Source organism: Salvia splendens, chromosome 11 (assembly GCF_004379255.2).
Source record: "Salvia splendens isolate huo1 chromosome 11, SspV2, whole genome shotgun sequence".
NCBI classification, from domain to species: Eukaryota; Viridiplantae; Streptophyta; class Magnoliopsida; order Lamiales; family Lamiaceae; genus Salvia; species Salvia splendens.
This window is the reverse complement of record NC_056042.1, coordinates 32,515,371-32,542,621: the sequence shown is the minus strand read 5'-3', so window position 1 is coordinate 32,542,621 and position 27,251 is coordinate 32,515,371. Positions and strand designations below refer to the sequence as shown.

General features: G+C 35.6%; 1 protein-coding gene across 1 annotated transcript; it reads left to right on the top strand.

The window, feature by feature from the left end:
• Positions 1-27,251, top strand: LOC121756213 (serine/threonine-protein kinase TOR-like). The gene is made up of 57 exons (XM_042151704.1): positions 1-560; positions 750-1,088; positions 1,168-1,242; positions 2,869-3,041; positions 3,884-3,982; positions 6,461-6,620; positions 6,701-6,844; positions 6,951-7,120; positions 7,203-7,407; positions 7,671-7,865; positions 8,216-8,368; positions 8,933-9,054; positions 9,200-9,299; positions 9,378-9,473; positions 10,575-10,705; positions 10,872-10,974; positions 11,060-11,242; positions 11,343-11,435; positions 11,623-11,658; positions 12,528-12,626; positions 12,714-12,815; positions 12,897-13,059; positions 13,142-13,266; positions 13,360-13,412; positions 14,409-14,532; positions 14,627-14,794; positions 15,380-15,532; positions 15,659-15,811; positions 16,106-16,177; positions 16,262-16,396; positions 16,471-16,532; positions 17,479-17,576; positions 18,231-18,340; positions 18,659-18,832; positions 18,910-18,975; positions 19,580-19,648; positions 19,763-19,876; positions 20,344-20,484; positions 20,571-20,699; positions 20,796-20,952; positions 21,058-21,272; positions 21,629-21,835; positions 22,630-22,743; positions 22,823-23,026; positions 23,284-23,364; positions 23,464-23,538; positions 23,658-23,724; positions 23,849-24,009; positions 24,162-24,335; positions 24,434-24,562; positions 24,634-24,717; positions 25,740-25,801; positions 25,878-25,950; positions 26,047-26,181; positions 26,362-26,535; positions 26,615-26,871; positions 26,994-27,251. Exons 1-57 carry the CDS (start codon positions 438-440, stop codon positions 27,010-27,012), a joined length of 7,398 nt encoding a protein of 2,465 aa, XP_042007638.1. The 5' UTR covers positions 1-437; the 3' UTR covers positions 27,013-27,251.

Below are 27,251 nucleotides of genomic sequence, written 5' to 3'. Positions count from 1 at the left end.
TAAGATCTTTGTGAGAAAGTAGGAATTTCCGCAAATAATAAGCAACATAAACGAGAAATATTAGCATAGGGGAGTCGGAATCCTGCCAGAGGAGGGGGGTTTTGGCTGTGGTTAGAGAGAGAATCCATTGAAGAAGGCTGCTACCTGCTTTCTCGCTCCAGAGTTTATCGCTAACCAAATCACTTCCTGTATCCACTTGATCTTCAATCTCGAAAGCCTGATTGTGACACAGATACAGGATTTTCGTTAGTTTTCTCTCAGGATTCCGTTCGCTGCCGAGCTGTAGAGAGTGATTTTGGTTGCAGACCTCACTCGCAGTAAATAATCGCAAATTGGACGCATATCTGCAGCAGCGTACTCCAATGCACTCGAGACTGGGGTTAGGGTTTTGAGATTTTTGCTGTTGGAGCTTGCTTGCTTGCACAGGCATATTTAGGATGGCGCTCGCAACGACAGCACAGTCAATTCGCTACATTGGTCCAGCGGCTGCCACCGGAGCTAACAACCTTGACGCTCTTAACCGAGTGCTTGCTGACCTTTCCGTCCGCGGCAATCCCAAGGTATGAAAAATCTACTCACTGTCATGTTTGAAAGTAGCTAGAGCTAAGGTGTGAATTCTACAGATCGCAGAAGCTGGTTGCTGATTTTACTTTAATGCATATTAAATTTTTTAATTTGTCTTTTTAGTTTTTACTACTTGCAAATTGGTAAATTCGATTGTACATCTTGATGAATGGAGTGTTTATTAGGATGGAGCTGCTCCTGCGCTGAGAAGATATGTCGAAGAGCAAGCTCGTGATCTCAGTGGTGAAGCATTTTCACGTTTTATGGATCAGCTGTATGATCGTCTTACTGGACTTTTAGACAGCAATGATGTTGCTGAAAATTTGGGTGCTTTGAGGGCCATTGACGAGCTAATAGATGTGGAAATCGGGGAGAATGCAGTCAAAGTGGGGAAAATTGCAAATTACATGCGAACTGCGTTTGAGGCAAAACGTGAACCTGAAACTTTAGTTATTGCTAGTAAAGTTCTGGGCCACTTGGCAAGAGCTGGTGGAGCAATGACAGCTGATGAAGTGGAAAGGCTGGTATGTTCAGTTTTTTCTGCTATCAGTGGCACAATACCCCAGATTCTTTGTAACCTTTTATTGCTGCTTTATTTCTCAGGTTAGAATTGCACTGGATTGGCTTCGTGGTGATAGAGTCGAATATCGCCGTTTTGCTGCTGTTTTAATTTTAAAAGTACGTCCCACCTCCTGATCCTATTGATTGTTGATTAACCAAGTTACCAATGTGTTGATGCTTACAACTTTTACTATGATTGTGTGGATATTTTTGCGGAATCCACCTATCTCCCCAAAGGAATAAATTGCATTTGCTTTTGTGAGCTTGGGAAGAAAGAACATGGATAGGAATTGGAGATGTATGCATTATAATATTAATATATGGCTTTGTGTCGTAAACTAGACAAAAAGGTCCAAGTAGAAGATACACCCATAATGTTTACGATGAAAACCAAATTACTCCTTAATTCCTTATTGTCAAGATCACTCATTTCACTAACAGACAATATAACTTTGTTAGCTAAAATCTAAAAATAGTTTTTTTATAAAAAATCTAGATTTCATTTTTGTCCTTATTCATGTGTTTGTTGAGATGTTAAATGCTGTGAGGTTTGGTCGGAGATGTTGAATAAAAAACTTATTCCTAGGAGGGCCGAATCGTTGAATAAAATAACTTGAGGGTTGAGGCTGAGAGTATGTAGCATATGCCATGTGGTGAGACTGAGGAAATGAATGTGGCGGTGAGAGAGGCTCAACGACTGGGAGAACTGATGGTGGAGGTCAATTGCAATGTCGCATTCTTGAATCTTGATAGAAGAAGAGTTGAAGATGCATGGGGCGGTCGCTCGGAGACTCATCCAACGGGGAGAGGAAACCTTACTGACACTTCTGCCAGAACTAGAACAGAGGGCCACCAAATTTGAGGCCTGCAACCTCAACGCATTCAACCTCTCCGACTAACACAGGTACATCCAACTCAATCAGTTGAGGGTGAAAACGGTTGCGTCACTTGGTGAAGCTGACGGTAGGGATGGAGGTCGCTGCTGTCGGCTTGAGAGGAAGGCAGCACTGCTGCTGCAACGGTTTCAATGTTAGGGAGAAATCGTGATGAATTAGAGAGGAGCAATGCATCGAGATTGGAAAGAAGATATGGTGTTTCTGGTGTGAGTTGACATGGAGGGGAAGAAAAATTTGATGCAAGAAAAAACAGTTTTTTGTTAACCGAGTAAAGCTGTTTGTTAGTGAAATGGGTGAGCTGTCCTATTTTTGGGAACATTAGGGAGCAAATTGGAGAAAACATAACAACGGGGAGTCATCCCAAAATGCTAAAATATGACTATTTTTCATGGACGGGGGGGGGGGGGTACTATATACCAAATGACACGACAAAACACAATATTAGCAGTATATTATAGGATAAGACCATTATCAAACCCTTTAAAGTTACAAATTACATAATATTTATAATTTATTATTGTGTCGATATGATAACAACACAACACGACAGAATAAGTGTGCCCTGTCATGCAGCTTGCAGACACAATAATAACATGATCACAAAAAGCCTGTCATGTCATGGCATTATGCCATATTGCCATGTTAAAATTGCCTCCCTGCATTTGACCGTCAGTATTGCTATTGTTTTTGGGAAGAATGAAAATGCACGCAGTAGTTTAGCAATCACAATTTTTGAACATGCTCTTTTATTTGTCTAGTAGCTCATTCTTCATGAAGTTTTTCTCATTAAAGTTGTTTTTCACTTTATGCCTTCAGACATATTAAAAGTTTGCAATTGTTCTCATAGGAAATGGCTGAGAATGCTTCAACAGTGTTCAATGTGCATGTTCCGGAGTTTGTTGATGCCATATGGGTTGCTCTAAGGGATCCAAAACTGGATGTTCGAGAGCGTGCCGTAGAAGCATTGCGTGCTTGCCTTCGTGTCATTGAGAAGCGTGAGACACGATGGCGAGTCCAATGGTAATTGTGCTATTCGTGTAATGCTATGTGATACCATAGGTGTTAGGCTATGTGCAACTGCTTATTGTGATGCAATTTTTGATTTTGTAATTTTGGTTTTCTATTTTGCACATTCTCCCATGCTAAATTGAATTTTTATAATTCGCTAATCACGTTGACATGAAATCTGTGTATAAAGTGAAATATGAGCATATTTTGTTGTCTGATTCTATCTTACAAAACTGCCTCCTGCACTTTGTTGATTTTTTCTGCTATCGTGAATGGGTTTATTTGTGAAAATTTGTCAACAAAGTCATTGAAACATGAACAGTCTAATGATACGTGGTTGCAGTAACATGACCTTCCTTTAATCCTGTGCTCTGTAAGATTTATATATAGCTTTCTTATAGAAGGATAAGTAGAACAGCACATTATGAGGCTCAGTTTGATTCTTGACTCAATGTGAAAGCATATTTTGTTAATTCAAACCCATTGTATGGACATTATGGAACCGTTATGTGGCTTGATTGATGAAAGTGTTGACTAAGATAATAATTTATAAAGAAATAAGCGACCGAGGGCATGCAAAGTGATAATAATGAAATAATGTGTGACCAACTCCAGACTTATACCGGCAAATTGCTTCTGTTGGCGACTCTGTAAAAATTTGTTAGTCTATCTAATTTATGGGCTTCTCACGTTCACATTATGATGCATGTTTTGAAAACTGTCTCTTTTTACACAGAGCTTCCGCTAAGAAAAGATACGTTGGTTTCTTAGGTTTTTATTTGCTTTTTTGCTTGTTGATTGCTTTCAGCTGATTTTATGTTGGTACTGTCATTTGCTCAATAATCTAATGGCAGGTATTATCGTATGTTTGAGGCTACACAAGATGGATTGGGAAGAAATGCCCCTATACATAGCATACATGGCTCTCTGCTTGCAGTTGGGGAACTGCTGAGGTAGGTAAAGATGATGAGTTTGTTGTTTGCCGAAGCTAGGTGTGTGCCTTTATGTCTTGTGAATGCTTGAATTTCCTTGCTTCTTGCCATGTTTGTGCTTCATCATGGCCTGCGATCTTCATATACTTTTTTCTGTTGTTATCGTTTCTTTGAAGTTTGTCTTCCCCAAACTCCTTAATATTGTATTTCTAATTCTTGTAATCACATATGCTAATCTCTCTCTTGCCCTATTAATCTCACTATATAGATTGAAATTTCTTGTGGCTGTAATGTTGCTTTCTCTAGCTTTCTAAACATCTACAGCATTTCATGTTTATTTTTCTTGACGCTGTTCTTCCATTTGGGCTGGCCTTCAGTTTTGTTCACTTCCCCATGTCTCTACATGATTTCAAGCTCACTTAAACATGGAATCCTTGTATACTGATTACATTACAACTTTTATAATCCCCAAATCTCTATAAAAGTAGAAACCATGTAAAAATAGAAAGGATGAATTTTCCATAACTGGCCAGGGCTTAATTACCAAATAGGGACACTGTCATATTGATTGCATAATCTAATGATTGTAATGCTGTTCAAGTATTACGAAAGTAGTGCAATTATTTCTGTGTAAAAAATACACAAGTACGCATATCATGGTAGAGCAGAAGTATTATTATTATTTTTTATTATTAATTATTATTATTATTATTAATATATTATTATTATTAATTATTATTATTATTATTATATTATTATATTATTATTATTAGATTATTATTATTATTATTATTATTATTATTATTATTATTATATTATTATTATATATATTATATTATATTATTATTATTATTATTTTATTATTATTATTATTATTATTATTATTATATTATTATTATTATTATTATTATTATTATTATTATTATTATTATTATTATTATTTATTATTATTATTATTATTATTATTATTATTATTATTATTATTATTATTATTATTATTATTATTATTATTATTATTATTATATTATTATTATTATTATTATTATTATTATTATTATTATTATTATTATTATTATTATTATTATTATTATTATTATTATTATATTATTATTATTATTATTATTATATTATTATTATTATTATTATTATTATTATTATTATTATATATTATTATTATTATTATTATTATTATTATTATTATTAATTATATATTATTATATTATTATTATTATTATTATTATTATTATTATATTATTATTATTATTATTATTATTATTATATTATATTATATTATTATTATTATATTATTATTATTATTATTATTATTATTATTATTATTATTATTATTATTATTATTATTATTATATTATTATTATTATTATTATTATTATTATTATTATTATTATTTATTATTATTATTATTATTATATTATTATTATTATATTATTATTATTATTATTATTATTATATTATTATTATTATTATTATTATTATTATTATTATTATTATTATTATTATTATTATTATTATTATTATTATTATTATTATTATTATTATTATTATTATTATTATTATTATTATTATTATTATTATTATTATCAAATATTTTTAGTATCATGGACTTCCAGTTAATACATATAACATATTATTTATATACACTATATTGTATAATTTGCATCAAACAAGCCTGTATTATAGTACATGATAGTGTATCAACTTAAATTATATGCATGCGACCTAGTCCGTCTATGCTAGATATATAAATTAAAGAAGTTTTCAGTTTGGTCCTGCTAAAAAAGTAAAAAGAACATGCATTTTTTCACATATAATCTAAATCAATGTATATGATAAACTTCTAATCATACTAAATTGCTTTTTATGTTTGTTTCGCTTTTGTGTTCATGTTTTGTTAGATTTAAATGTTGACACATCTTGTTAGATTTGAATTGTTTGGTCATTTAATTGGTTATGCACCACATGCTTAAATATTTTACAGTAATTTAAATTTCTTCATTCTCATTTGAACAATCAAGTTGTATGTCCTTTTGTCAGTGGGAAATGCCAGTTGGTTTGTAAATTATAATACTTATATCGTTAATTTATTCTAAGGGTTATTTGCTCTAATTTAAGTTTTTATTTTGTACTTTGTGTTTTAGCTAAATTTTTATACATAAGTAACATAGCATCTAGGTGCCTAATGTCTTTCTGTTCATAGGAATGTGACCTCATATTTTATACAGTGTTGTGGATGCCATTGTAGTTGGTAGGCACTGTATTTTCTCATGGAAATATATTGACCGGGAAAACAAATTACATGTGCATTTGGATATGTTCATAAACATTTATGGCGATAATTATTTGACTTTGCTTAGTGAATAGGACTTTTCTTAGTGAATAGTGAGTACTTGACTAAGGTAAAATTAAAGAAGTTACTTTTACTGTGGGTGCTTGGTTGGAATTAAATAGAAATACCTCAGTCATTTTGTTTCCAATTGGCAGAAATACTGGCGAGTTTATGATGTCCAGATACAGAGAAGTGGCTGAAATTGTTCTTAGATATTTAGAGCATCGGGATCGGCTTGTTCGTCTAAGCATAACTTCTTTGCTTCCAAGAATTGCTCATTTCCTACGTGATCGTTTTGTAACCAACTATCTGACGGTCTGTTATTTTGCCTCAAAAAACTATGTTCAAGCCATTTTGTAGTTGATTAGTCTGGCTTATACTTTTATTTTTAACAGATTTGCATGAAGCATATTCTTCATGTCCTCAAAATCCCTGCAGAAGCTGCTAGTGGGTTTATTGCCCTCGGAGAAATGGCTGGTGCGTTGGATGGGGAACTCATCAATTATTTGCCGACAATAACATCTCACTTACGTGATGCGGTATGAGTTAGGCCTTTAAGTATCTTAAAAGTTCTATTGGAGTTGCATTCCCTGTATCTATGAAGCATATCAAGCATAGACAATTTAACATGGCATTTTTCTATAGATTGCTCCTCGCAGAGGGAGACCGTCCATGGAGGCTTTGGCATGTGTTGGAAATATTGCAAAATCCATGGGGCCTTCTATGGAGCCTCATGTACGTAGTCTCTTGGATGCGATGTTTTCGGTTGGGTTGTCTTCCACCCTAGTGGAAGCCCTTGAGAACATAACTGGCAGGTCTAGCAAGACGTCTTCTGTTGTGCTTGGTCTTCTCTTTTAGTAAATCAGGAGATCTGAAATGAGTTTTCTTATATTGCAGTATTCCATCTTTGCTTCCAACCCTTCAAGTACGCTTACTTGAGTGCATTTCTGGAGTTCTTTCTCGACACCAACAAGTTCAGCCAAGGACTTCTGTTGCTCTTAGTCGGACCAGTAGCTCAGCAGCTACTTTACAAGTATCAGAACCCAATGGTTCCTCTCTTGTTCAACTTGCCTTACAAACTCTTGCGCGGTTTAATTTTAAGGTCGTCTCATCTTTCACCTACTGTGCTTTTCTTGTTCTCTGAGTGTTTGTTGTCGTACTTGCTTTACGAACTCTTGCCCGATTAAATTTTAAGGTTGTTTCTTCTTTCACCTGCTGTGTTTTTCTTGTTCTCTGAGTGTTTCTTGTTGTACTTGCTTTACAAACTCTCTCTCAATTAGATTGATAAGTAATTGGGTTGGTCTTAATCTGCCTGGTTCTTGCTTTTCCCCTTATGGCCTTAACATGGATCTGCTATTGTTTTAGGGCCACGATCTTCTTGAGTTTGCAAGAGAATCTGTTGTGGTATACTTGGAAGATGAGGATGGAGGTACACGGAAAGATGCTGCTTTATGTTGTTGCAAATTAATGGCAAATTCTTTGTCTGGTATCTCCGCTGCCCAGTTTAGTTCTAGTAGGACAAGCCGTGCCAGTGGAAAGAGGCGCCGCCTTGTTGAGGAGGTTTGATCCTGTCCAAATTTATCATAATTTCATTACATAAATTTGCATGTGCACAACTCTATATATTCTTTTTGCCTCTTTTAAACTTACAGAACTAAATATTCATGTCCGTGGAATATGCTGCCCCTCGCATTTTCTATTTTGGTATTGATCACGAACTCTTAATAACAAATCTTTGCAACCCAGCTTTTTTAACCATGCTGAATCAACATATTAGCAGAAAACACGGCCATTCATATTTTCATCTCGAGTAAATTACATATTCTAGACTTCTAGTCCCGTGTATTGGGAGCTGTATTAAACCACAGCCATGTATTCTCATATGATTTTAATGCTATTTTCTAGTGCAGATTGTGGAAAAGCTTCTGATTGCAGCAGTTGCTGATGCTGATGTCAGTGTTAGGCGATCTATATTTTCCTCTCTGCACGAGGGTGGAGAATTTGATGATTTTCTTGCACAGGCTGATTGTTTGACTGCAGTGTTTGCTGCTTTGAATGATGAGGTATTTATCTAATGATTTGAAGAGTTAGATATCTCCTTGTAAGGTGGCATCTCTCAAGCTGGTGGAGTTTTCCTATGTAACTTTCAAGTAGGCATGAGCCACTTGAAATTTTTACAAAACTTTGAGTACTCTCTCTGGATGATTTATCAATTATGCTTTAGATGTGAAATGAGCTTCTTGAGGATTGGTTCATGTTTCAGTAAAAGGGTGTTTATAGAACCTTTAGTAGATTAGATGTTTAATTAACTTTGGATAAATCTGAATGATTAATCAACTGTTTGGTTACTTATTTTCTTTTTATGGCAAGTCACCATGCTAGGAATCTTCCAGACTTTTACTTGAAATTTAGATCTCACACATATTGAGCACCTTTTTTCCAAGTGAGAGGACTGAGGACCGCAACATAGTCATCCTGTTTAAAAGTTCTGATAAGTGAAGATTTAACATAGCTGAAGCAGGAATATTTAGCATTTTGGGTTGAGAAGATGTCTAAATGAGCATCTACATCTATTTCTGGTCTTTCTAGTCAACTTCTTGACATGCTCCATCTTAACTTTATGTTAGGATTATGAAGTTCGGGAATTTGCAATTTCAGTGGCTGGAAGGCTGTCTGAGAAAAATCCTGCATATGTTCTTCCAGCACTCCGTCGCCATCTTATCCAACTATTAACCTATCTAAAACAAAGGTATTGTTGAACACTTTTTTATGTTTAGTATAACCTCTTCTATGTTTACTTGCTGATCCAGTTGAACTTTACTTCTGTTGTACCGATTACCTTTCTCCTTAATTTATTTACCACATGCCATTAATAAGGCTACTGCTGTTATCAGTGCTGATAGCAAATGTAGAGAAGAAAGTGCAAAATTGTTGGGGTGTTTAATTCGCAACTGTGAGAGATTAATACTCCCATATATTGCTCCAGTTCACAAGGTTAGATATCTACTATGTCCCATTCAGTTTGATGATTGATTTGCTTCTGTTTTTTTTATAATTTCTTTGGAATTTTAGGCCCTTATTGCGAAACTCAATGAGGGAACTGGGGTGAATGCTAATAATGGCATTATAAGCGGAGTCCTGGTAACTGTTGGAGATCTTGCTAGAGTGGTGGGTATTCTCTTTAATTTTTGCTTGTATATACAATATCAGCCTCTTTACTTGAAGGATTTGAGTTTCTTAAATATGAGCCGGTTGAGATTGACTCACAAAAGTAGCTTGCATCTATTTGTGATGGATTAATGTTTTTTCTAGGCTGATAATTACTTTGTATGTATTGTGTGGAACTGTGGATAATATATTCACATCCCTTTCGTAAAAGTGAATGTGAAATAACATAAACTAATATTTTTATCTGAGTGCAACTACAGCCATTATTCAGTTAAATTATTTCACTCCAAAAACTAAAATTTGAGCTCGATATCATATGATTCATAGCTGTTCTAGTTCTTGAGTCTAAAAAATTAAAGAAATAGTGAATGTGAAAAAAATCATAATTTAGTATTCTTATGGTTCAATGATTCAATGCCAACAGCTAAAGGGTACTGCATGGCATTTTTCAACTTATATGTCAGAGAGTAGCTTAATGAATTTGAGCACCTCAACACGCTACCTTAATATGTTTACAGAAGGAACAAAACTGTGAATTGAAGTAATGATTCTTATCCCACTTGAAGGACTGTTGACAGGGTCAAATACTAACATAGGAGGGAATAGATGGGTAGTTTATAGGCTTTCCTGACTTTGTTATGCACACTTATAAATTCAATTTCATGTTTCATGTTCTTGGATTGATCACAATCTAGGTGCTTGCTAATAGTATTAGGCAAGATCTTACTCAAGTCCTGTGTTAATATAATTTCATTTTAGTCTATGCAACTTGTTTATGCTACATATCAAATGTGGTTCCTTAAGCTTGTATAAAGAGACATGGTTTTATTTTACCCTTTTTGGAACTTGTAAAAGGTACACAACAATCTTAACCTCATTTTTTAAGAAGTTGTAGGAGCCAGATCTTTAGATGAAGCCATTGCATCTGAAACATTCAGCTGTACTGTTGAGTTTGTTTAATGCTTGCAGCTAGAACTACAGTTCCAGTTTGTCTTGTTTGGCTTGTCACTTGTATCTTTGTTGCATGCTTGATGAACAATGTACTAATTACTTCATTTGTATAGCTGACTAACTGTTATTACATCCCATCCATGTGTTCAGGGTGGTTTTGCAATGAGACAATACATTCCAGAACTTATGCCTTTGATTGTTGAAGCCTTATTAGATGGTGCTGCCGCCATGAAACGTGAAGTGGCTGTCACCACTCTCGGTCAAGTGGTACAAAGCACAGGGTATGATTTATTTTTTATTTGTATTATTTGTATGTTGGTCTGTGATGAATTTCCCTTCTATGACTTTTAACTGAATCAAGTATTATTCATGAGATCACTCACTCATAACTGAGTGTAGTTTTCACCACTTTGAGGTCTATCTAACATGATTTAGATGATTTTGCAGTTATGTTATAACTCCATATAATGAGTATCCACAGTTACTTGGGTTGCTTCTGAAACTACTCAATGGTGAGCTAGCTTGGTCTACGAGACGTGGAGTTTTAAAGGTTGGTGTTTCTATCATGTTAATAAGATTTTGTTTATTATGGAGAACGATCAGTTTTATTCCGTGTGTATTTATATCTTTTCTAGGTTCTTGGGATAATGGGTGCTTTAGATCCGCACGCACATAAGCGAAGCCAACTAAGCTTACCAGGGTCGCATGGTGAAGTTGTTCGTGCAGCTGGTGATCCTGGTCAGCATATTAGATCTATGGATGAACTACCTATGGATTTATGGCCATCTTTTGCTACATCAGAAGATTATTATTCCACTGTGAGAACTTGAATTTGAAAGTCATGTTCTTCAGCATTAAAATTAGTTATAAATTATAAGCTGATCTTTTTTCATTTCCTTTAATGTGGATCTGGTTCAGGTTGCTATTAGTTCCCTCATGCGAATTTTTAGAGATCCTTCACTTTCTAGTTACCACCAAAAGGTGGTCGGATCCCTTATATTCATATTCAAGGTTAGTTTAATTATTATGGATATATGGGAGGCCTTTTTCTACTTCTCCTATCATTATCACTGCCTCTGTTTTTTTTTGAACCAACATTTCCTGGAAATCTTCTTCTTCCGTTACTGTTTGCTGCTTTATTGCAACCACTTTGTTTTTTTCTGCATTATGAGTTGTTTTGTTTGTTTTGCGAGGTTAGTCAATGGGTCTTGGCTGTGTTCCTTATTTACCCAAGGTAAGTTGACTGTGCTTTTTAGTAAAACTCTTGCTTATTCATCCCTCGTGTTTTGCAGTCAGTGATCTGTTACTTGCATATGCACCTCTCTGAGGACTCATTCTTGATATCACATTTGCTTTGGAATGGAGGTCATTCAAAACAGATATTTTCTTGAAGCATCTTAAGATATACTCCCTCTATCCCAATGAAGATGTCTTAATTTCCTTTTTGGTCGGAGGGATGGAGGGAGCGTTCTGAATGTTCTTTCTGAATTGCATGAGCGACATGGCAAGAACTAGTGATAACTCCTGAAATAGAAACAATATGAATCTTTAATTAGCCAAATGAATTTTGGTTAAGTTAACTGTTATATAGATCTTTTGGTAGAGGATTATCCTATATATGCACCACATTATTCAGCGAATGCTTGGGAAATTACTATTGTATGTTTACATGACTGTGTGGACATCTATTCTCTTATATGCATGATTATGTTTTCTTCCTGTTAATGGAATTTGATTGCTTAATGCTTATTAAAAAAAATATATTGATATGATTCCACTTATACCTTCTTTTAGCCTTCTTTTAACTTGTGCTTACAAACATGCCTTTTGTTCTGTTATCTAGATTGTGATTTTATTCCTCCCTCGTCCCCTTTCTTGCCTTGTGAATTTTTTTAATATAATTTTCCTTCCATCTTGTACTTCACATGAATTATCATTAACAATTTTTCTGTTTCTAATAGGGGCCTATTGTATCCATGGTTCCTTTATAATATGTATTGAAGTCTGTACATAGAACTATTATTTTGTAGGTTCTGCTTGAATTCATTCTCTTTTCATTTCTCTTCATATTCTATATTTTTGTAAATGTAACTTTCCTATCAGGTTCTACCCGATCTCCTCCATACTGTTCGTACTTGTGATGATTTTCTGAAGGAGTATATTATATGGAAACTTGGAACTCTGGTTTCTATAGTTCGGCAGGTACCCAGTATTGTGCATGTCTCTTCTATTATTTGCCTATTATCATGAGATTCCTTATGTTCTAAGAATCTAATTCTCCTTTTGCAGCATATTCGTAAATATCTGCCAGATTTGTTCTCTCTAGTATCAGAATTATGGTCATCATCATTCGCTCTTCCTGCTTCTAACAGACCAGTTCATGGATCTCCGGTAAAAACAACTGAGTTATATTGCTAATGTATACAATTGCGAAATGTTATTTGATTGTTATGTGTTTGGCTTTTGTTTTAGATTCTCCATTTGCTGGAGCAACTTTGTTTGGCTCTCAATGATGAATTTAGGACACATCTTCCTTTAATTCTTCCATCATGTATTCAAGTCCTAAGTGATGCCGAGAGGTTTAAAGACTATACTTATGCCATTGATATTCTTCGCACTCTTGAAGTTTTTGGTGGTTAGTATCTTCCCTATGGAATATTCTGCACAAAACTAATTTACATCTTATAAATATTGAATCTTTGGCTGGAACTTTTCAGGAACCTTGGATGAGCATATGCATCTACTACTTCCGGCTCTAATTCGAATTTTTAAAGCCAATGCTTCAGTAGAAGTGCGGTGTGCTGCTATCAGAAGTCTAATTAGGTTGATTCCTCGCGTGCAGGTTGAAGTTGGATCTATCTTGTTTTTAGCTCAAGTGAGATTCGGGTTATGGTTGAATTATAATTCATCTTTCTTTCTTCCTTCTCTTAACCAGGTCACGGGTCACATATCAGCTCTTGTGCATCACTTGAAGCTCGTCTTGGATGGGTCTGATTTCCATCTCATTTTCTTAAAACTGTTGAAACTAAAACTCATCAAACACTTGACTGGAAAGATGGCTGGAGATCTGATTTTTTAGCATGAATATGTTTCTTCTGTCATTTTTTAGATTTATTTATTTATTTTATTTATATTTATACACGTGGATATGTTATTAATTCCTGGACAAAGATTGCCTAATGAATCATGTATCTTCATAATTTCTTGCCACAGCATTTTGGTGATCCATGCATGTAATCTTGGATTGATATACTACCTTTTTGAAACCCCCCCTGAATCTTTTGTGCTCCACTGCTGGCATTTTTGGGTTAACAATCTTGAAGGGTAGTGGGACATGCTGTATATGATAGCTAGATGTTATGGTTAGAAAATGCAAAAAAGTTAAGTCATTATTTATTCAGGACGAGATGAAATTGTTTGTTCCTCTCTTTTATTTAACATGACTTGATGAATGTGCTTGTAAAATTGTACTGGAGGTAGCTACTTAATTTTTTTTTCTTTATTTTGTTTTGAAAATGACAAGTCCTTAGTCAATAATTAAGGAGGTTCTTGGTATGATAGAATGAATTCCATGGGTTGAGAAGGAATAGTTATGCCTAATCTAGTAGGAAATAGGAATGGGAAAGAGTAATACCAAGCTAAATGAATGGAACAAAGGTAGGATTCACCAATCGATTCCCTTTTTCATTCCATCATACCAAGGACCTCCTAAATGAATGTTATGCTTCTTAAAAGGAAGAGGAAGTTTGGAATTTTGATGTAGGTGACTAAGTAACTTTAAAATCTAAGAGCTGAAGAAATGGTATCGTTGCATACTTGGATGTGTTTGGTGACAGATACATGTTCTGCTATCTTATATGCCTGTAGACTTCCTCTAGCTCTTATATCATACTAGTATTTGTCTTAAAAACTATTTGCTAGTTCTTTGTATCAGGGTGATTTTTGCTTTCCTTTCCTATCTCTAAGTGAGGCATTCTTTTGCAGGAAAAGTGACGAGCTTAGAAAAGATGCTGTTGATGCACTTTGTTGTCTAGCTCAGGCTCTTGGAGAAGACTTCGCTATCTTCATTCCTTCTATCCGTAAACTTTTGGTCAAGCATCGAATGCGGGTACATCAAAACCAATTTATCCTGTTTAGGTTTATGTTTTGTTAGTCAAGGTGATCATCTTGTTTTGTATAATTAATTTTGTTTTCTTTGCCAGCATAAGGATTTTGAAGAAATTGAAGGTCGCTTGCAGCGAAGGGAACCATTGGTTCTTGGCAACGCTGCTTCTCAGAAACAAAATCGTCGGTTCCCTGGTGAAGTTATCAGTGACCCACTAAGTGATACGGAGGAAGAAGGAAGGACTGATCCACAAAAACCTCATCAGGTACATAAACCTTTTCTCTGAAGTGATAGATTTTAAGTTGACATTGATATTATTTGTGAGTTCTAAAAAGTCAGTACTTTTGTGGGAGTTAATTGGTAGTATGACTGTATGCCAATTCTGCAAGTTGAGCTGGCTTTATAGTAGCATTGAAGGACATCTGAATTACTGCTATAGTGCTTGTATAATGTCGTTGGGCTGATTCTGAAATAACTGAATAAACTAAGTGACCACAGACCAACAGTAGCTCTTATCCTTAGTTGGTAAATGATCTCCATTCTGGCTGTTGGGTTTTGAGGTTAACTGTGATGTTGCCTTTAAATATATGATAGAAAGATATGAACTTGCCCGGTTGGTGCTGCACTAGTTATTGGTGGCACACTTAGTACTGCATTTTTCGGATAAATGCATGGAAATTCTTTTATGTTTATGAATATAGTGGTTTTCTCTCATTTTCAAATACTTGTGAATATAGAAGATAAATGATTTGGTGTATCTGAAGTTATGCTGTGCAAATTTTTCTTATTGCTGTTATTTAACATTTAACATGTAGCTTTCTAACTAAGTAGCCTTTTGTATTTTTCATAGGTTAACGAATCTCGATTACGTGCTGCTGGTGAGGCTTCTCAACGCAGTACAAAAGAAGACTGGGCGGAGTGGATGAGGCATTTTAGTATCGAACTACTGAAGGAATCGCCTTCACCAGCTTTGAGAACGTGTGCCAAGCTTGCCCAGCTTCAGGTCACTTTCATTATTTCCTTCGTATTGTAGCTGGCAAGCTCTTGCTTTAGGAAAACACTCACTGTAGACTAAAGAACGAATGCTTTGATTCAATTAAAAGTAATCCAACTCTGTCCATTTTTGCAGCCTTTTGTTGGAAGGGAATTGTTTGCTGCTGGTTTTGTCAGCTGCTGGACTCAGCTGAATGAGGCTTGTCGAAGACAGCTAGTACGGAGCTTGGAAATGGCATTTTCATCTCCAAATATACCTCCTGAAATTCTTGCTACACTTTTGAACTTGGTATGCACGAACAATTAGTTCTATTCAGCGACTAGTTTCATAACTGTAGCTGTAAATAGTTAACATTTAATGGTGGCCTTGGCACAAGATTAGTGGAAAGTTGAAATTTCTTAATGATCATGTCTGGTAAATCTAGTGACTACATCAACAACTAAAACTAACTCTCTTCGGATTATCTTAGAATTTCTGTTTGAAACATTAATTGGGTTCTATCATCTATATATCTGTACCCTATTTGGTATACTGTACACTTGTACCATCACTGTGCTGATAAATTTTTCTTTAATTTTCTAGGCTGAGTTTATGGAACATGATGAGAGACCCCTTCCTATTGATATACGGCTATTGGGCGCCCTTGCAGAAAAGGTAAGATTTTCTAACAGCAGCAGCAGTTGCATGGCTTGTCACTGAAACCAATTGTTGGAATCAATAATAACTTCTGTATTTCAGTGTCGTGCATTTGCAAAGGCTCTGCACTATAAGGAGATGGAATTTGAAGGTGCTTGCTCAAATAGGATGGATGGTAATCCTGTTGCTGTAGTTGAGGCCCTTATCCATATAAATAATCAATTGCACCAACATGAGGTGACTGCATTTTCATATGGAATTTCATATCTCTTGATTATTTGTCAAGTATGAATTTGTATTCTTGTGCTCAGGCGGCAGTTGGAATATTGACATATGCTCAACAAAATCTGGGTGTGCAACTGAAGGAGTCATGGTAAGTTTAATATCTAACAACTTCCAAGATCCATTTATTGTTATTGATGACTTGTAAGGCCTCCTTGTTCACCATACATACAAAATGTTTTACCAATGTTTCAATTTAGTACAAAATATTTTAAGTTAAGATAAATCATACAAAATGTTTTATTAGAGTTTCAAGTTTATACATTCCATTATATTTTGTTCAACACCGTTAGTTTCAATGACAGCAGATTGTTCAAACAATTCAAAGTGGAGTAGTACATATTTTCTTCATTCCGGTGTCTTACTCAACATCAAACTCTACAGCCATACACACTTTGTTTCCATGTACTTCAACATATTTTATTGTTTTACTACTATGCTGACAGACACACTCAACATCAAGTTAAACTTGTGATGCAAACTCTGATTAACAGTAGTACCAGCTATTAGTTCCACGGCTTCTGCAATAATAACTGAAAAATTCATCTCATTCATTGAGTGAATGAAAATTCTTGGTACCAAGTTATCAATGTTGTCCATGAATTACAAGGTCTCTTGAAGAGTGATTAAGCCCACCAAAATTTCTAAGTAAAAAACAAATTTTGCAGTAGATCTTTTTGGTCAATTAGATTAGCTTTTCATATGGAGGAAGGGATGATCTTCTAGAATGGCTCACTGGTGTCGGTCTCTTCTTCTTCAGAGTGATAGGCGTTCTTAATTTCTTCTTCAAAGTAATCAAGTGTTGTAAATCCCTAATTTCTTTTTCCAATTCACCAATGCATAAATGATAAAACTAACGGTGTTAAACAAAATGTAATGGAATGTATAAACTTGAAACTCTAATTAAACATTTTGTATGATTTATGCTAACTTAAAACATTTTGTACTAAATTGAAACATTGGTATGGTGCAATTTCCCCGCATCTGGTATATAGCATTTGGTATTTAATTTACTGAAGTGAAGTTGCTTTTTACAGGTATGAGAAACTTCAACGATGGGATGATGCTCTAAAAGCTTACACTGTAAAAGCCACTCAAGCATCAACTCCACATCTGGTTTTGGATGCAACACTAGGTGCGTATATCTATATAAAATTGAGTATTAGCTGGATATGTATGCTAGTTCAATTTCAGTGGCAAACTTGTAAGTATGTACAACTGGTTTCCTGTTGAAATCCATGGGATAAGAAAAGTTGCATCAGAATATGTAGTTTATTATATTGACCTTTACTTGGTAAACATAGTATTGAGAAAAACGATACGATTGACATTTCCAAAATGGCCATAATTAAGTCCTTTTATCTGATAATTCAATGATTAATATTCTGTCTTATGGCCCTCCAGATGCCTTTTATTGGTTAAATTTCCTCGTTTTTAAGGTAAATCAAGTCTCTGTTTTCAAGGCCATTTTCATTAGAGCTCAACTGATGTGCTTCCTTAACAACTGTACTAGTATGGAAGAGAAAGCATGAGCATTTTGTTTCCTACTAGGCGACTACAGCTTCTAGAATCCTCCATAGTGCTCCTTCCACCAGCCCCTTTCTTTTGGTTTCCCTAACCTAGCCTTGCGCTGTTAATGCCTACTTTCCTCTCATCGCTTTTAAACCCATGGTTGCTCGGGACACGCCTTTTTAGTTGGTTGTAACTTGTAATGCAAAACGAAGTCATATTTGTGGAACCAGCAAGCCTTAGTTCCTTGAACTAAGATTTATTCTTTGTTGGCTATAAGGGCGAATGAGATGCCTTGCTGCACTTGCACGGTGGGAAGAACTCAACAATCTCTGCAAGGAGTACTGGACACCTGCTGAGCCAGCTGCTCGACTGGAAATGGCACCAACGGTCTGTTTTCTATGTTCTTTTGGGTCTTTGGAGGATCTACTCCATGATGTCACTGTGTTCTTCCTGTTGTTATCTCAGATGTGAACCTGGACGGAAAATCAGCTTCATTCTTTCCAACCATGACTTCAAATCTATTTGAGATCCAAATAAAACAAGAACTTCCTGCTGTCAGATAGTTAATGAAAAATAATACATTGCTTCTATTTTTATAATGCCATTATTAAATTCTTGAAAACAGTGTTTGTTGTGATGTGCTAGTAAGGAATTAACCTTTGACCCCACTTCAGCTGTTACTAAGCATATTACCTATTAGTCTAGGCTGCTATTTCTGCGTGGAACATGGGTGAGTGGGATCAAATGGCAGAATATGTTTCTCGATTGGATGATGGAGATGAAACCAAGCTTCGGGTCTTGGGTAATACTGCTGCTACTGGGGATGGGAGTAGCAACGGAACTTTTTTTAGAGCTGTATTGTTAGTTCGTCGTGGGAAGGTAACCCTTAGTTTTTGTTTCTTTCAGTTGTTTTGTATTTCTTGGCTGACATTGCTTGTTCTTCTTTTACGTATTAGTATGATGAAGCACGTGAATATGTTGAAAGAGCAAGGAAATGCTTGGCCACAGAAGTTGCTGCATTGGTTAGTTTTCTTCATTTCTTTGGTATTACATGTATAAACTGATACAAGTATTTCCATATATTGAGCAATTCTCTACTTCTTAAATGTTGTATGAGAGGACTTTCTTACATATCCCTTCTCATTTAAATGTCCCTATAGCTACTGCAGATCCAAATTTGATCTTCTGCTCTTTGAAGGATAATAATAAGTTGTGTAGTTCACTTATCTTGGGGTCTAAGATTGATTATCTACTAAGGGAGTGTTCATCTCGTGGACAGTGCCATGTAGCATATGTCTTGCATTATGAGTCTTGGTGCCCCCATGATAAAATTAATCTCGTACCAATGTAATCTTGGTTACCAAACACCGCCAATGTATTTGCACTTAGTCATGGTATCAGGGAAAATACTCTTCGACTTTGGTATAAGATGACCCTTTTTGTGATCTTACTGCTCATTGGCTCTGCTGATTCTATTAGATGTGTCCATTATTTTGCTGTGCTTCATTTTCACAATTTCTTTGATATTTTAGTAAATCTATAAATGTATTCTCAAATACACATAGATTTCGACCTTCCAAGTTTATGCTTTACTTATACGAAATTATATCGATTTCCACTTACTAGGTCGTCGAAAGCTATGAACGTGCTTACAGCAACATGGTTCGCATTCAGCAACTGTCAGAATTAGAGGAGGTACATGCTTTTGTGCCATTACTTTGATTGCGGCCTTCACTGAATAGCTTGCATTTGAACTGTTGAATCAATAGAATGCTAATGAGATATCTGATGACACACCTCTTGTAATAGGTTATGGATTACTGCACCCTTCTTACTGTTGGAAACACGGTAGCTGAAGGACGGAGGGTTCTTATCCGCAATATGTGGAATGAACGCATAAAGGGCGCAAAAAGAAATGTTGAGGTAAGCTGATGCGTTACTTTTCTTCTATCTCAATTAGTCAATTTGGAAAGTAATTAGAAGTTTCCGGAACCATACAATTGTAGTTATTTTTAACCTTTTTCTTTCCAGATTGGGTGTCATGTGACGATTTGTAAATTTTGCAAAATTGTGCTACTGTTTTCATCTAGGTAGTCCGTAGTCCTAACAATCAAACCTTGAGCTATCTGAGACAAGTGTTTCCATGGATTTATTTCTATTTTCTGCAGCTATTTGCTCAATTGTGTCGTCTCAAAATTTATATTTGAGGGTCTGTGATGTATTCCACGACTCCATGAGAGATGACCATTTATTGTAATTATGATTCTAGTGATGTTTCCTGGATGATTCCTTTATTCCAGGCTTCCACTTGCATCTAGCATTCCTTACTCTGCAGTCTGTACTATAGTTATATAATTAGCTATGGTGTGACTGTAACTTTAAATTGACAGGTTTGGCAAGCACTTTTGGCTGTCAGGTCACTTGTTCTGCCACCTACAGAAGATGCAGAGACATGGATAAAATTTGCATCACTTTGCCGTAAAAGTGGCAGAATCAGTCAGGCTAGATCAACATTAACAAAACTCTTACAGGTTTGTGATGAATATTGATATTTGACATGTATATGCTATTATATAACTGATATGTAACTTGATTTCTCTCTTTGATGGAAATGTAGTTCGATCCTGAAACGACTCCTGAAACTGTAAGATATCATGGGGACCCACAAGTTATTCTAGCTTATTTGGAATATCAATGGTCAATCGGGGATGAACATAAACGGAAGGATGCCTTTTGCAGACTAAAGGTTCATATTATTTATGCACATCATCATTGTTCTGTCACTGTCAATGGTAATGAAATGATTTGATATATTGCTGTTCTCGCAATTCCTATTCTATAGGATTTGGCATCGGACCTTTCAAGAACCAATGTTCAACCAACCACACAGCCTGGCATACCTGGTTGCTCAAGTGTGTCTCTCATTGCACGAGTTTATCTTAAATTAGGAACTTGGCAATGGGCACTTTCCCCTGTTCTGGATGACGACTCTATACCAGGCAAGATTACTGTGTTTTTTTGTTGTTGTGCAAGTTCATCTGTATGCTCCTTTGAGGGAATATTGTTGGCTAATTTGATTGATGATTGGTTGTTTCTGCTTCCAGAAATCCTTGGTGCATTCCGACATGCGACTCATTGTGCTACTAAATGGGCCAAGGCTTGGCATAAATGGGCTCTTTTTAATACAGCAGTTATGTCTCATTACACTTTGAGGAGTTTCCCTAGTATTGCTTCACAGTTTGTCGTTGCTGCTGTCACTGGATATTTTCACTCAATAGCTTGTGCGGCTCATGCTAAGGGAGTGGATGATAGTTTACAGGTATTATTATTTTGGGTAAATATTTGTCATGTGATACTATGGGTAGTTATATCCCAGGTCTACTGCATCCTTTTAAGTAAATTTCTTGAAATGGGATTTGAGCATTCATGTTCTGGTTTTTTTGATATTTCTTCTTAATGTTATTTTTCTTGGTTGTAATTTGCTTACGTCTATTAGTGTGCTTTTAAGTACGTACTTTATTTTTCAAAAAGTTGCTATCATCAGTCAGATACTAAGTCTTAATTTTGAGATGTTTCCTTGACTTTCTCTATTGTATGTTCTGATATTACAATTTTGTTATATATCGGCATGTCGTCCTAACTCTATTGATTATCGTTGTGGTTCTGAAATTTCAGGATATCCTTCGTCTCCTGACTTTATGGTTCAACCATGGATCTACAACTGAAGTTCAGATGGCATTGCAGAGAGGCTTTTCCCTTGTTAGTATAAACACATGGCTGGTTGTTTTGCCTCAGATAATTGCTAGAATACATTCCAACAACCATGCCGTAAGGGAACTGATACAATCGCTATTGGTGCGAATTGGCCAGAGTCATCCACAGGTTTGTTTTGAAAGATGACTTGTATATTCATTTGCAAACAGAAAATAGCATCAATCTTTAGTTTTGGTCAAAATGACTACTTTATGCTCTTAATATTTCTTAGGGTAATTTGTTCATGTGGCACAAGTTCTTTCAGTCTCCTCACAGGAAGATAATAAGCTTTTCAGCTATGTTTGATTGCAAATATATGGTGTCAATATTTTGTATTTCTACAACATTGTTATTTCTCCAATGGTAGTTTTCCATTAGAGTTAAGGAAAAAACGGATTGTTTATTTCATTAGCATCACTGCTTTTCCTGCATAGTCAAACAAAGAGTGTAACAAAAAACAATTGGAATTCAGAGAAGTGCGGTCAATCTTTAAATCTGCCCCAGAGGTTCATAATCTGACATCGAGAAAATACACCTTGTCCTGACTTGAGTATATAAAGGAAAATTTTCAAATATCTTTTAAGGTTCACCTCCACTTGCTAGCTAACCAAGAATCTAATAATTACCTGAACACCCTCTTCCCAGATCTCTAGAATTATCTAAACTTGTGTTTGTTTGTGATGAAGCTAGAACATTACGACTGGAATGAGTGCTAATAAAGTAGGAAGGATGGCTGGTTTAAATAAATCAGAACTAGGAATGAAATCACCAAGTTGGTGTTGTAAGACAAAGTTTGATCTTCGATATTGGGCTCTCTAAGAACAAATATGAACTACTTGACTAGTGTAATGAATACAGTTTGATTATCCTTTTCTCAATCTCTTCAATAAGGGAACATATTTTAATTTAATTCTATTATGCAGGCTCTTATGTACCCTCTTCTCGTGGCATGTAAATCTATTAGCAATTTAAGGAGAGAGGCAGCACAAGAAGTGGTTGATAAAGTTCGACAACATAGTGGTATACTAGTGGATGAGGTAAAATAGAAATGTTGTAGTGATTATTCTCTGGTGACTGCTTTCCTCTTTTATCCGACATTACTTCTTGAATTAACAGGCCCAACTTGTGTCCACGGAGTTGATCCGAGTTGCAATACTTTGGCATGAGATGTGGCATGAGGCTTTGGAAGAGGCAAGCCGCTTATACTTCGGTGAACATAATATTGAAGGAATGTTGAATGTTTTAGAGCCATTGCACCAAATGCTTGAGGAAGGTGCAGCAAGGAATAATTCCACTATTAAAGAGAAAGCCTTCATTCAGGTAGTGCCCCTTTTCACATTGCAACTTGTTTCTAATATTATGAGTATATAATTTTAAAGTTTCATAAACATTTAATAAGATGGTTATTTGCTCTTTGGTTTTCATTTCATTTCATTTTGTACGTGTTCCTCTTTGTTATGTGAAACGATCCTCTCTTCCGTTGAAAATAATTGAATGAAAGAAAATTGACCTTCATACTTTTTTTTCAATCATTCTAGTTTCATTGTTGTTTTGTTAATTGAAGACTTTCTTTTCAGGCATACCGGCATGAACTTCTGGAGGCCTATGAGTGCTGCATGAGATACAGAAGAACTGGAAATGATGCAGACTTAACTCAGGTATGATTTGTGAAAGAATGTAGTCATGTTTCCACCTCTATTGGATTGATGTGTGCTTTATTACACTACCGGCTGATTCTAAGTTTTATATCTCATCAGGCTTGGGATCTGTATTACCATGTGTTTCGGCGTATAGATAAGCAGCTTCAAACTTTGACCACTCTGGACTTGCAGGCAAGAAGAGCTTTTTAACTGGTGTTTAGTTTGTGTTAGAAACAAAATTTCTAACTGGTGTTCAATTTTTGGTTGGAAGTAATTGCTAAATGATTTTATTTTCTTTTTGGCTAAACTAGTCTGTCTCGCCAGAGCTATTGGAATGTCGTGATCTGAAACTAGCTGTGCCTGGAACCTATATAGCTGGTATTGTTGAACTATTTGTCAAGATCAATCCTCACCCCCACCCCCCACAACATGCATCCACTCACCCGTGTAGAATATATACTGATTACTATAGATTCTATTGAAGTCATAATTTGTTTCCCAGATTCACCTGTGGTGACAATTGCATCATTTGCACCCCAGCTTGTTGTCATCACGTCCAAACAACGACCTCGAAAGTTGACAATCCATGGAAGTGATGGGGAAGAACATGCTTTCTTGTTGAAGGGGCATGAAGATTTACGCCAAGACGAGCGTGTCATGCAGGTGTTGTTAATACTTGTATACTTTTTGTTCCACTCAACTAGTGGTTCTTTTTCTGATATCACAGTGTCATGCTATAAAATTTGCATCTTTTACCAGAATAATCCATTGCCTTTTCCATTTTAAACAACTAACATTGTAGCGTTCTCCATCAGCTATTTGGTTTGGTAAATACTCTGCTGGGCAATTCTAGAAAAACTGCTGAGAAGGATCTCTCTATTCAAAGATATTCAGTCATTCCACTATCCCCAAACAGCGGTCTCATAGGATGGAAGCCAAATTGTGATACCTTGCACCAACTCATTCGTGAGTACAGAGATGCTAGAAAGGTTTGGCCTTTTCCTCCTTTCACGCAGCTTAAAAATTATCTTATTTATATGATAGTGGCATTTTCTGGTGGTTATGGCGATTATTTCTGGTTTTGTAGATCACGTTGAATCAGGAGCATAAGTTGATGCTTAGTTTTGCTCCAGATTATGACCATTTACCTCTCATAGCAAAGGTTGAGGTGTTTGACTATGCACTGCAGAATACAGAAGGCAATGACCTTTCGAGGGTATGTACTGCTCATGGATTGACTTATTAGTTTCTTTCCTGCATGGCTATATTTGCTTCTTGAAATGGCAGGTGCTCTGGCTAAAGAGTCGCACTTCAGAAGTCTGGTTGGACAGGAGGACCAACTATACAAGAAGCTTAGCTGTGATGAGTATGGTACTGTGTTTATCCCCCTTCTAAATTGTTGACTGCCTAGTAATTATTTTGTCAATAATTTTCTACTATTACAAAATCAGCTGCATAAGTTTCTGGATTGTTTCAAAATATGTGCTGATATATTGTTTTACCGAATATGGTATGCCTCTTTCCTCGCTTGCGGAGTGGTATTTCATGCCAGCTTTACTCTAATGTCTCTTTTAACTAAAAGAAATATTAAAAGTAGAGTTGTTGTGCTCTAAAGATTTCAATATATCATAATTTAAGTTCCATTGTATGACATTACAAATACTACATGTATAGTCCATTGTGTGTGTAGTCCATTGTGTACACACACAATGAACTATACATGCATGGATTTAAGGTGTACTTGCATGTATTTTCATTTCTATGTAAAAGGCCTATTGTCACTTGATTTTCTCCCTATACACATACTATGTATGTATTTGCGTTAAATACACACATTCCTAGTCTTCAATCATCTTTTCCTGACAACCCTGAAACTTGGTGTGAGATATTGTCTGGCTCATTCAATGAAAATAAAGTTTGAAGTGCTCTCAATGTTCTCTGGGAATGTCAATCAATTACTTCTGATCGATTTCAATGTCAAATATTCATTTTGGTCTAAAAATGTGGAATTAATTGTAATAGTGATATAGTATTAAGATGTTGGAGAGTTACTGTCCACAAGAAAATACTCCCTCCTTTACTAAAAATAGAATTTCTTTCCATTTTTGTCCGATTCCTGTAAATAGAAACTTTCCATTTTAGGAAACTTATTTCTCTATATGAGGTGGGACCCATTTTCCACTAACACACTTTTTTTCTATCTCTCTCTTACCTTACCAATTTTGTATTGAAACTCATGCCATTTTAAAGGTTCCTATTTTTAGGAAATGGAGGGAATATAATTTTTCGCCCAACAATTTTTATGAAGTCAAGCTTACTGGATTTTCATTGTGTGCAATTCTCAAGCCTTATGCACATTTTGAAGCTTTAAATATTACTCCCATCTTTTCCAGGTTGGTTACTTGCTTGGCTTGGGAGATCGGCATCCAAGCAACCTAATGCTGCATCGATTCAGGTAAAAATATATAACAAATACATGATTGTCAATAGTTAAATCTTCTTAGTTTATTTAGAGAAGATATTGTTGGCAGTGGAAAGATACTGCACATCGACTTTGGGGATTGTTTTGAAGCTTCAATGAACCGAGAAAAGTTCCCAGAAAAGGTTGGTAATCTGTTCCATCGGTTTTTGTTCTTTCTATTCTTTGTAAATGAGGAAGTTTTGGCATTTGTCTAAATTAATACATATTGGCTGGTATAGGTTCCTTTTCGGCTAACTAGAATGCTTGTTAAAGCAATGGAGGTCAGTGGTATTGAAGGAAACTTCCGCTCCACTTGTGAAAGTGTCATGCAGGTTTTGCGGACTCACAAAGATAGTGTTATGGCAATGATGGAGGTAAAAACCCACTGTTTCATGGTGCCTTTAGTAAAAAAAAAGTTCTTGCCGTCTGTCAACTTTATTGCTAGACGTAACTTATAGCTGTGTTTGAGACAGATCTCTATATGATCTGCTTATAGTTGGCATTTTTTTAAATCCATTTATCCTCTGAGATAATATAATATTTGTTGTGTCCAGGCATTTGTGCACGATCCCCTGATAAACTGGCGTCTCTTCAACTTCAATGAAGTCCCTCAAATGTCTACCCTCGCAAGTACACATACCCAACCTGCTGTCAACGGAGAGGAGTCGGTCGCCAATAGAGAGATGCTTCAACCACAGCGGGGCGTTCGAGAGAGGGAGCTCCTCCAGGTATGCTTTGATAGTCTTCATCTTTCCTGCTTGTTAGCCATGCTCACAAGCCCAGATGTTAAACCAAATTGCTTTATAGGCTGTAAACCAATTGGGTGACGCTAATGAGGTTCTGAATGAGAGAGCGGTAGTTGTCATGGCAAGGATGAGCAACAAACTTACCGGAAGGGATTTCTCTTCCCTACCATCGAGCTCCATCCAACATTCCCTCGAGCACAGTACCTTGATTTCTGGCGACACTCATGAGGCTGACCATGGATTATCCGTCAAATTGCAAGTCCAGAAGCTTATTCTTCAAGCAATGTCGCATGAAAATTTGTGCCAAAACTATGTGGGGTACGTTTCCGGTTATATAATTGACGTTTGTTCCAGATTAATCAAATTCTTTTTTTTAAAAAATTTATGTATTGTAAGTTTTCTTTTGGTATTTGTATCCAACAAAATGTTTCCTGCTTCAGGTGGTGTCCTTTCTGGTAATAAGGTGTGAAGATGAAGAAAACCACATAAATGCTCTCTCATCGACTATTTAGTGGAGTCAATTGTAAATAATTTAGCTTTCTTGGACAAGTAGAATCTTATCCAATTTCAGGCTGATGTTGGCATTTCTGTGTATATTTGTGTAATTATTGTACAGATCCCTCGACTAATTTGTAAATAATACTCCTTATACTACTCATACACTGGTAATTTATTTGCTTTGGTTTGATTACTTCCAA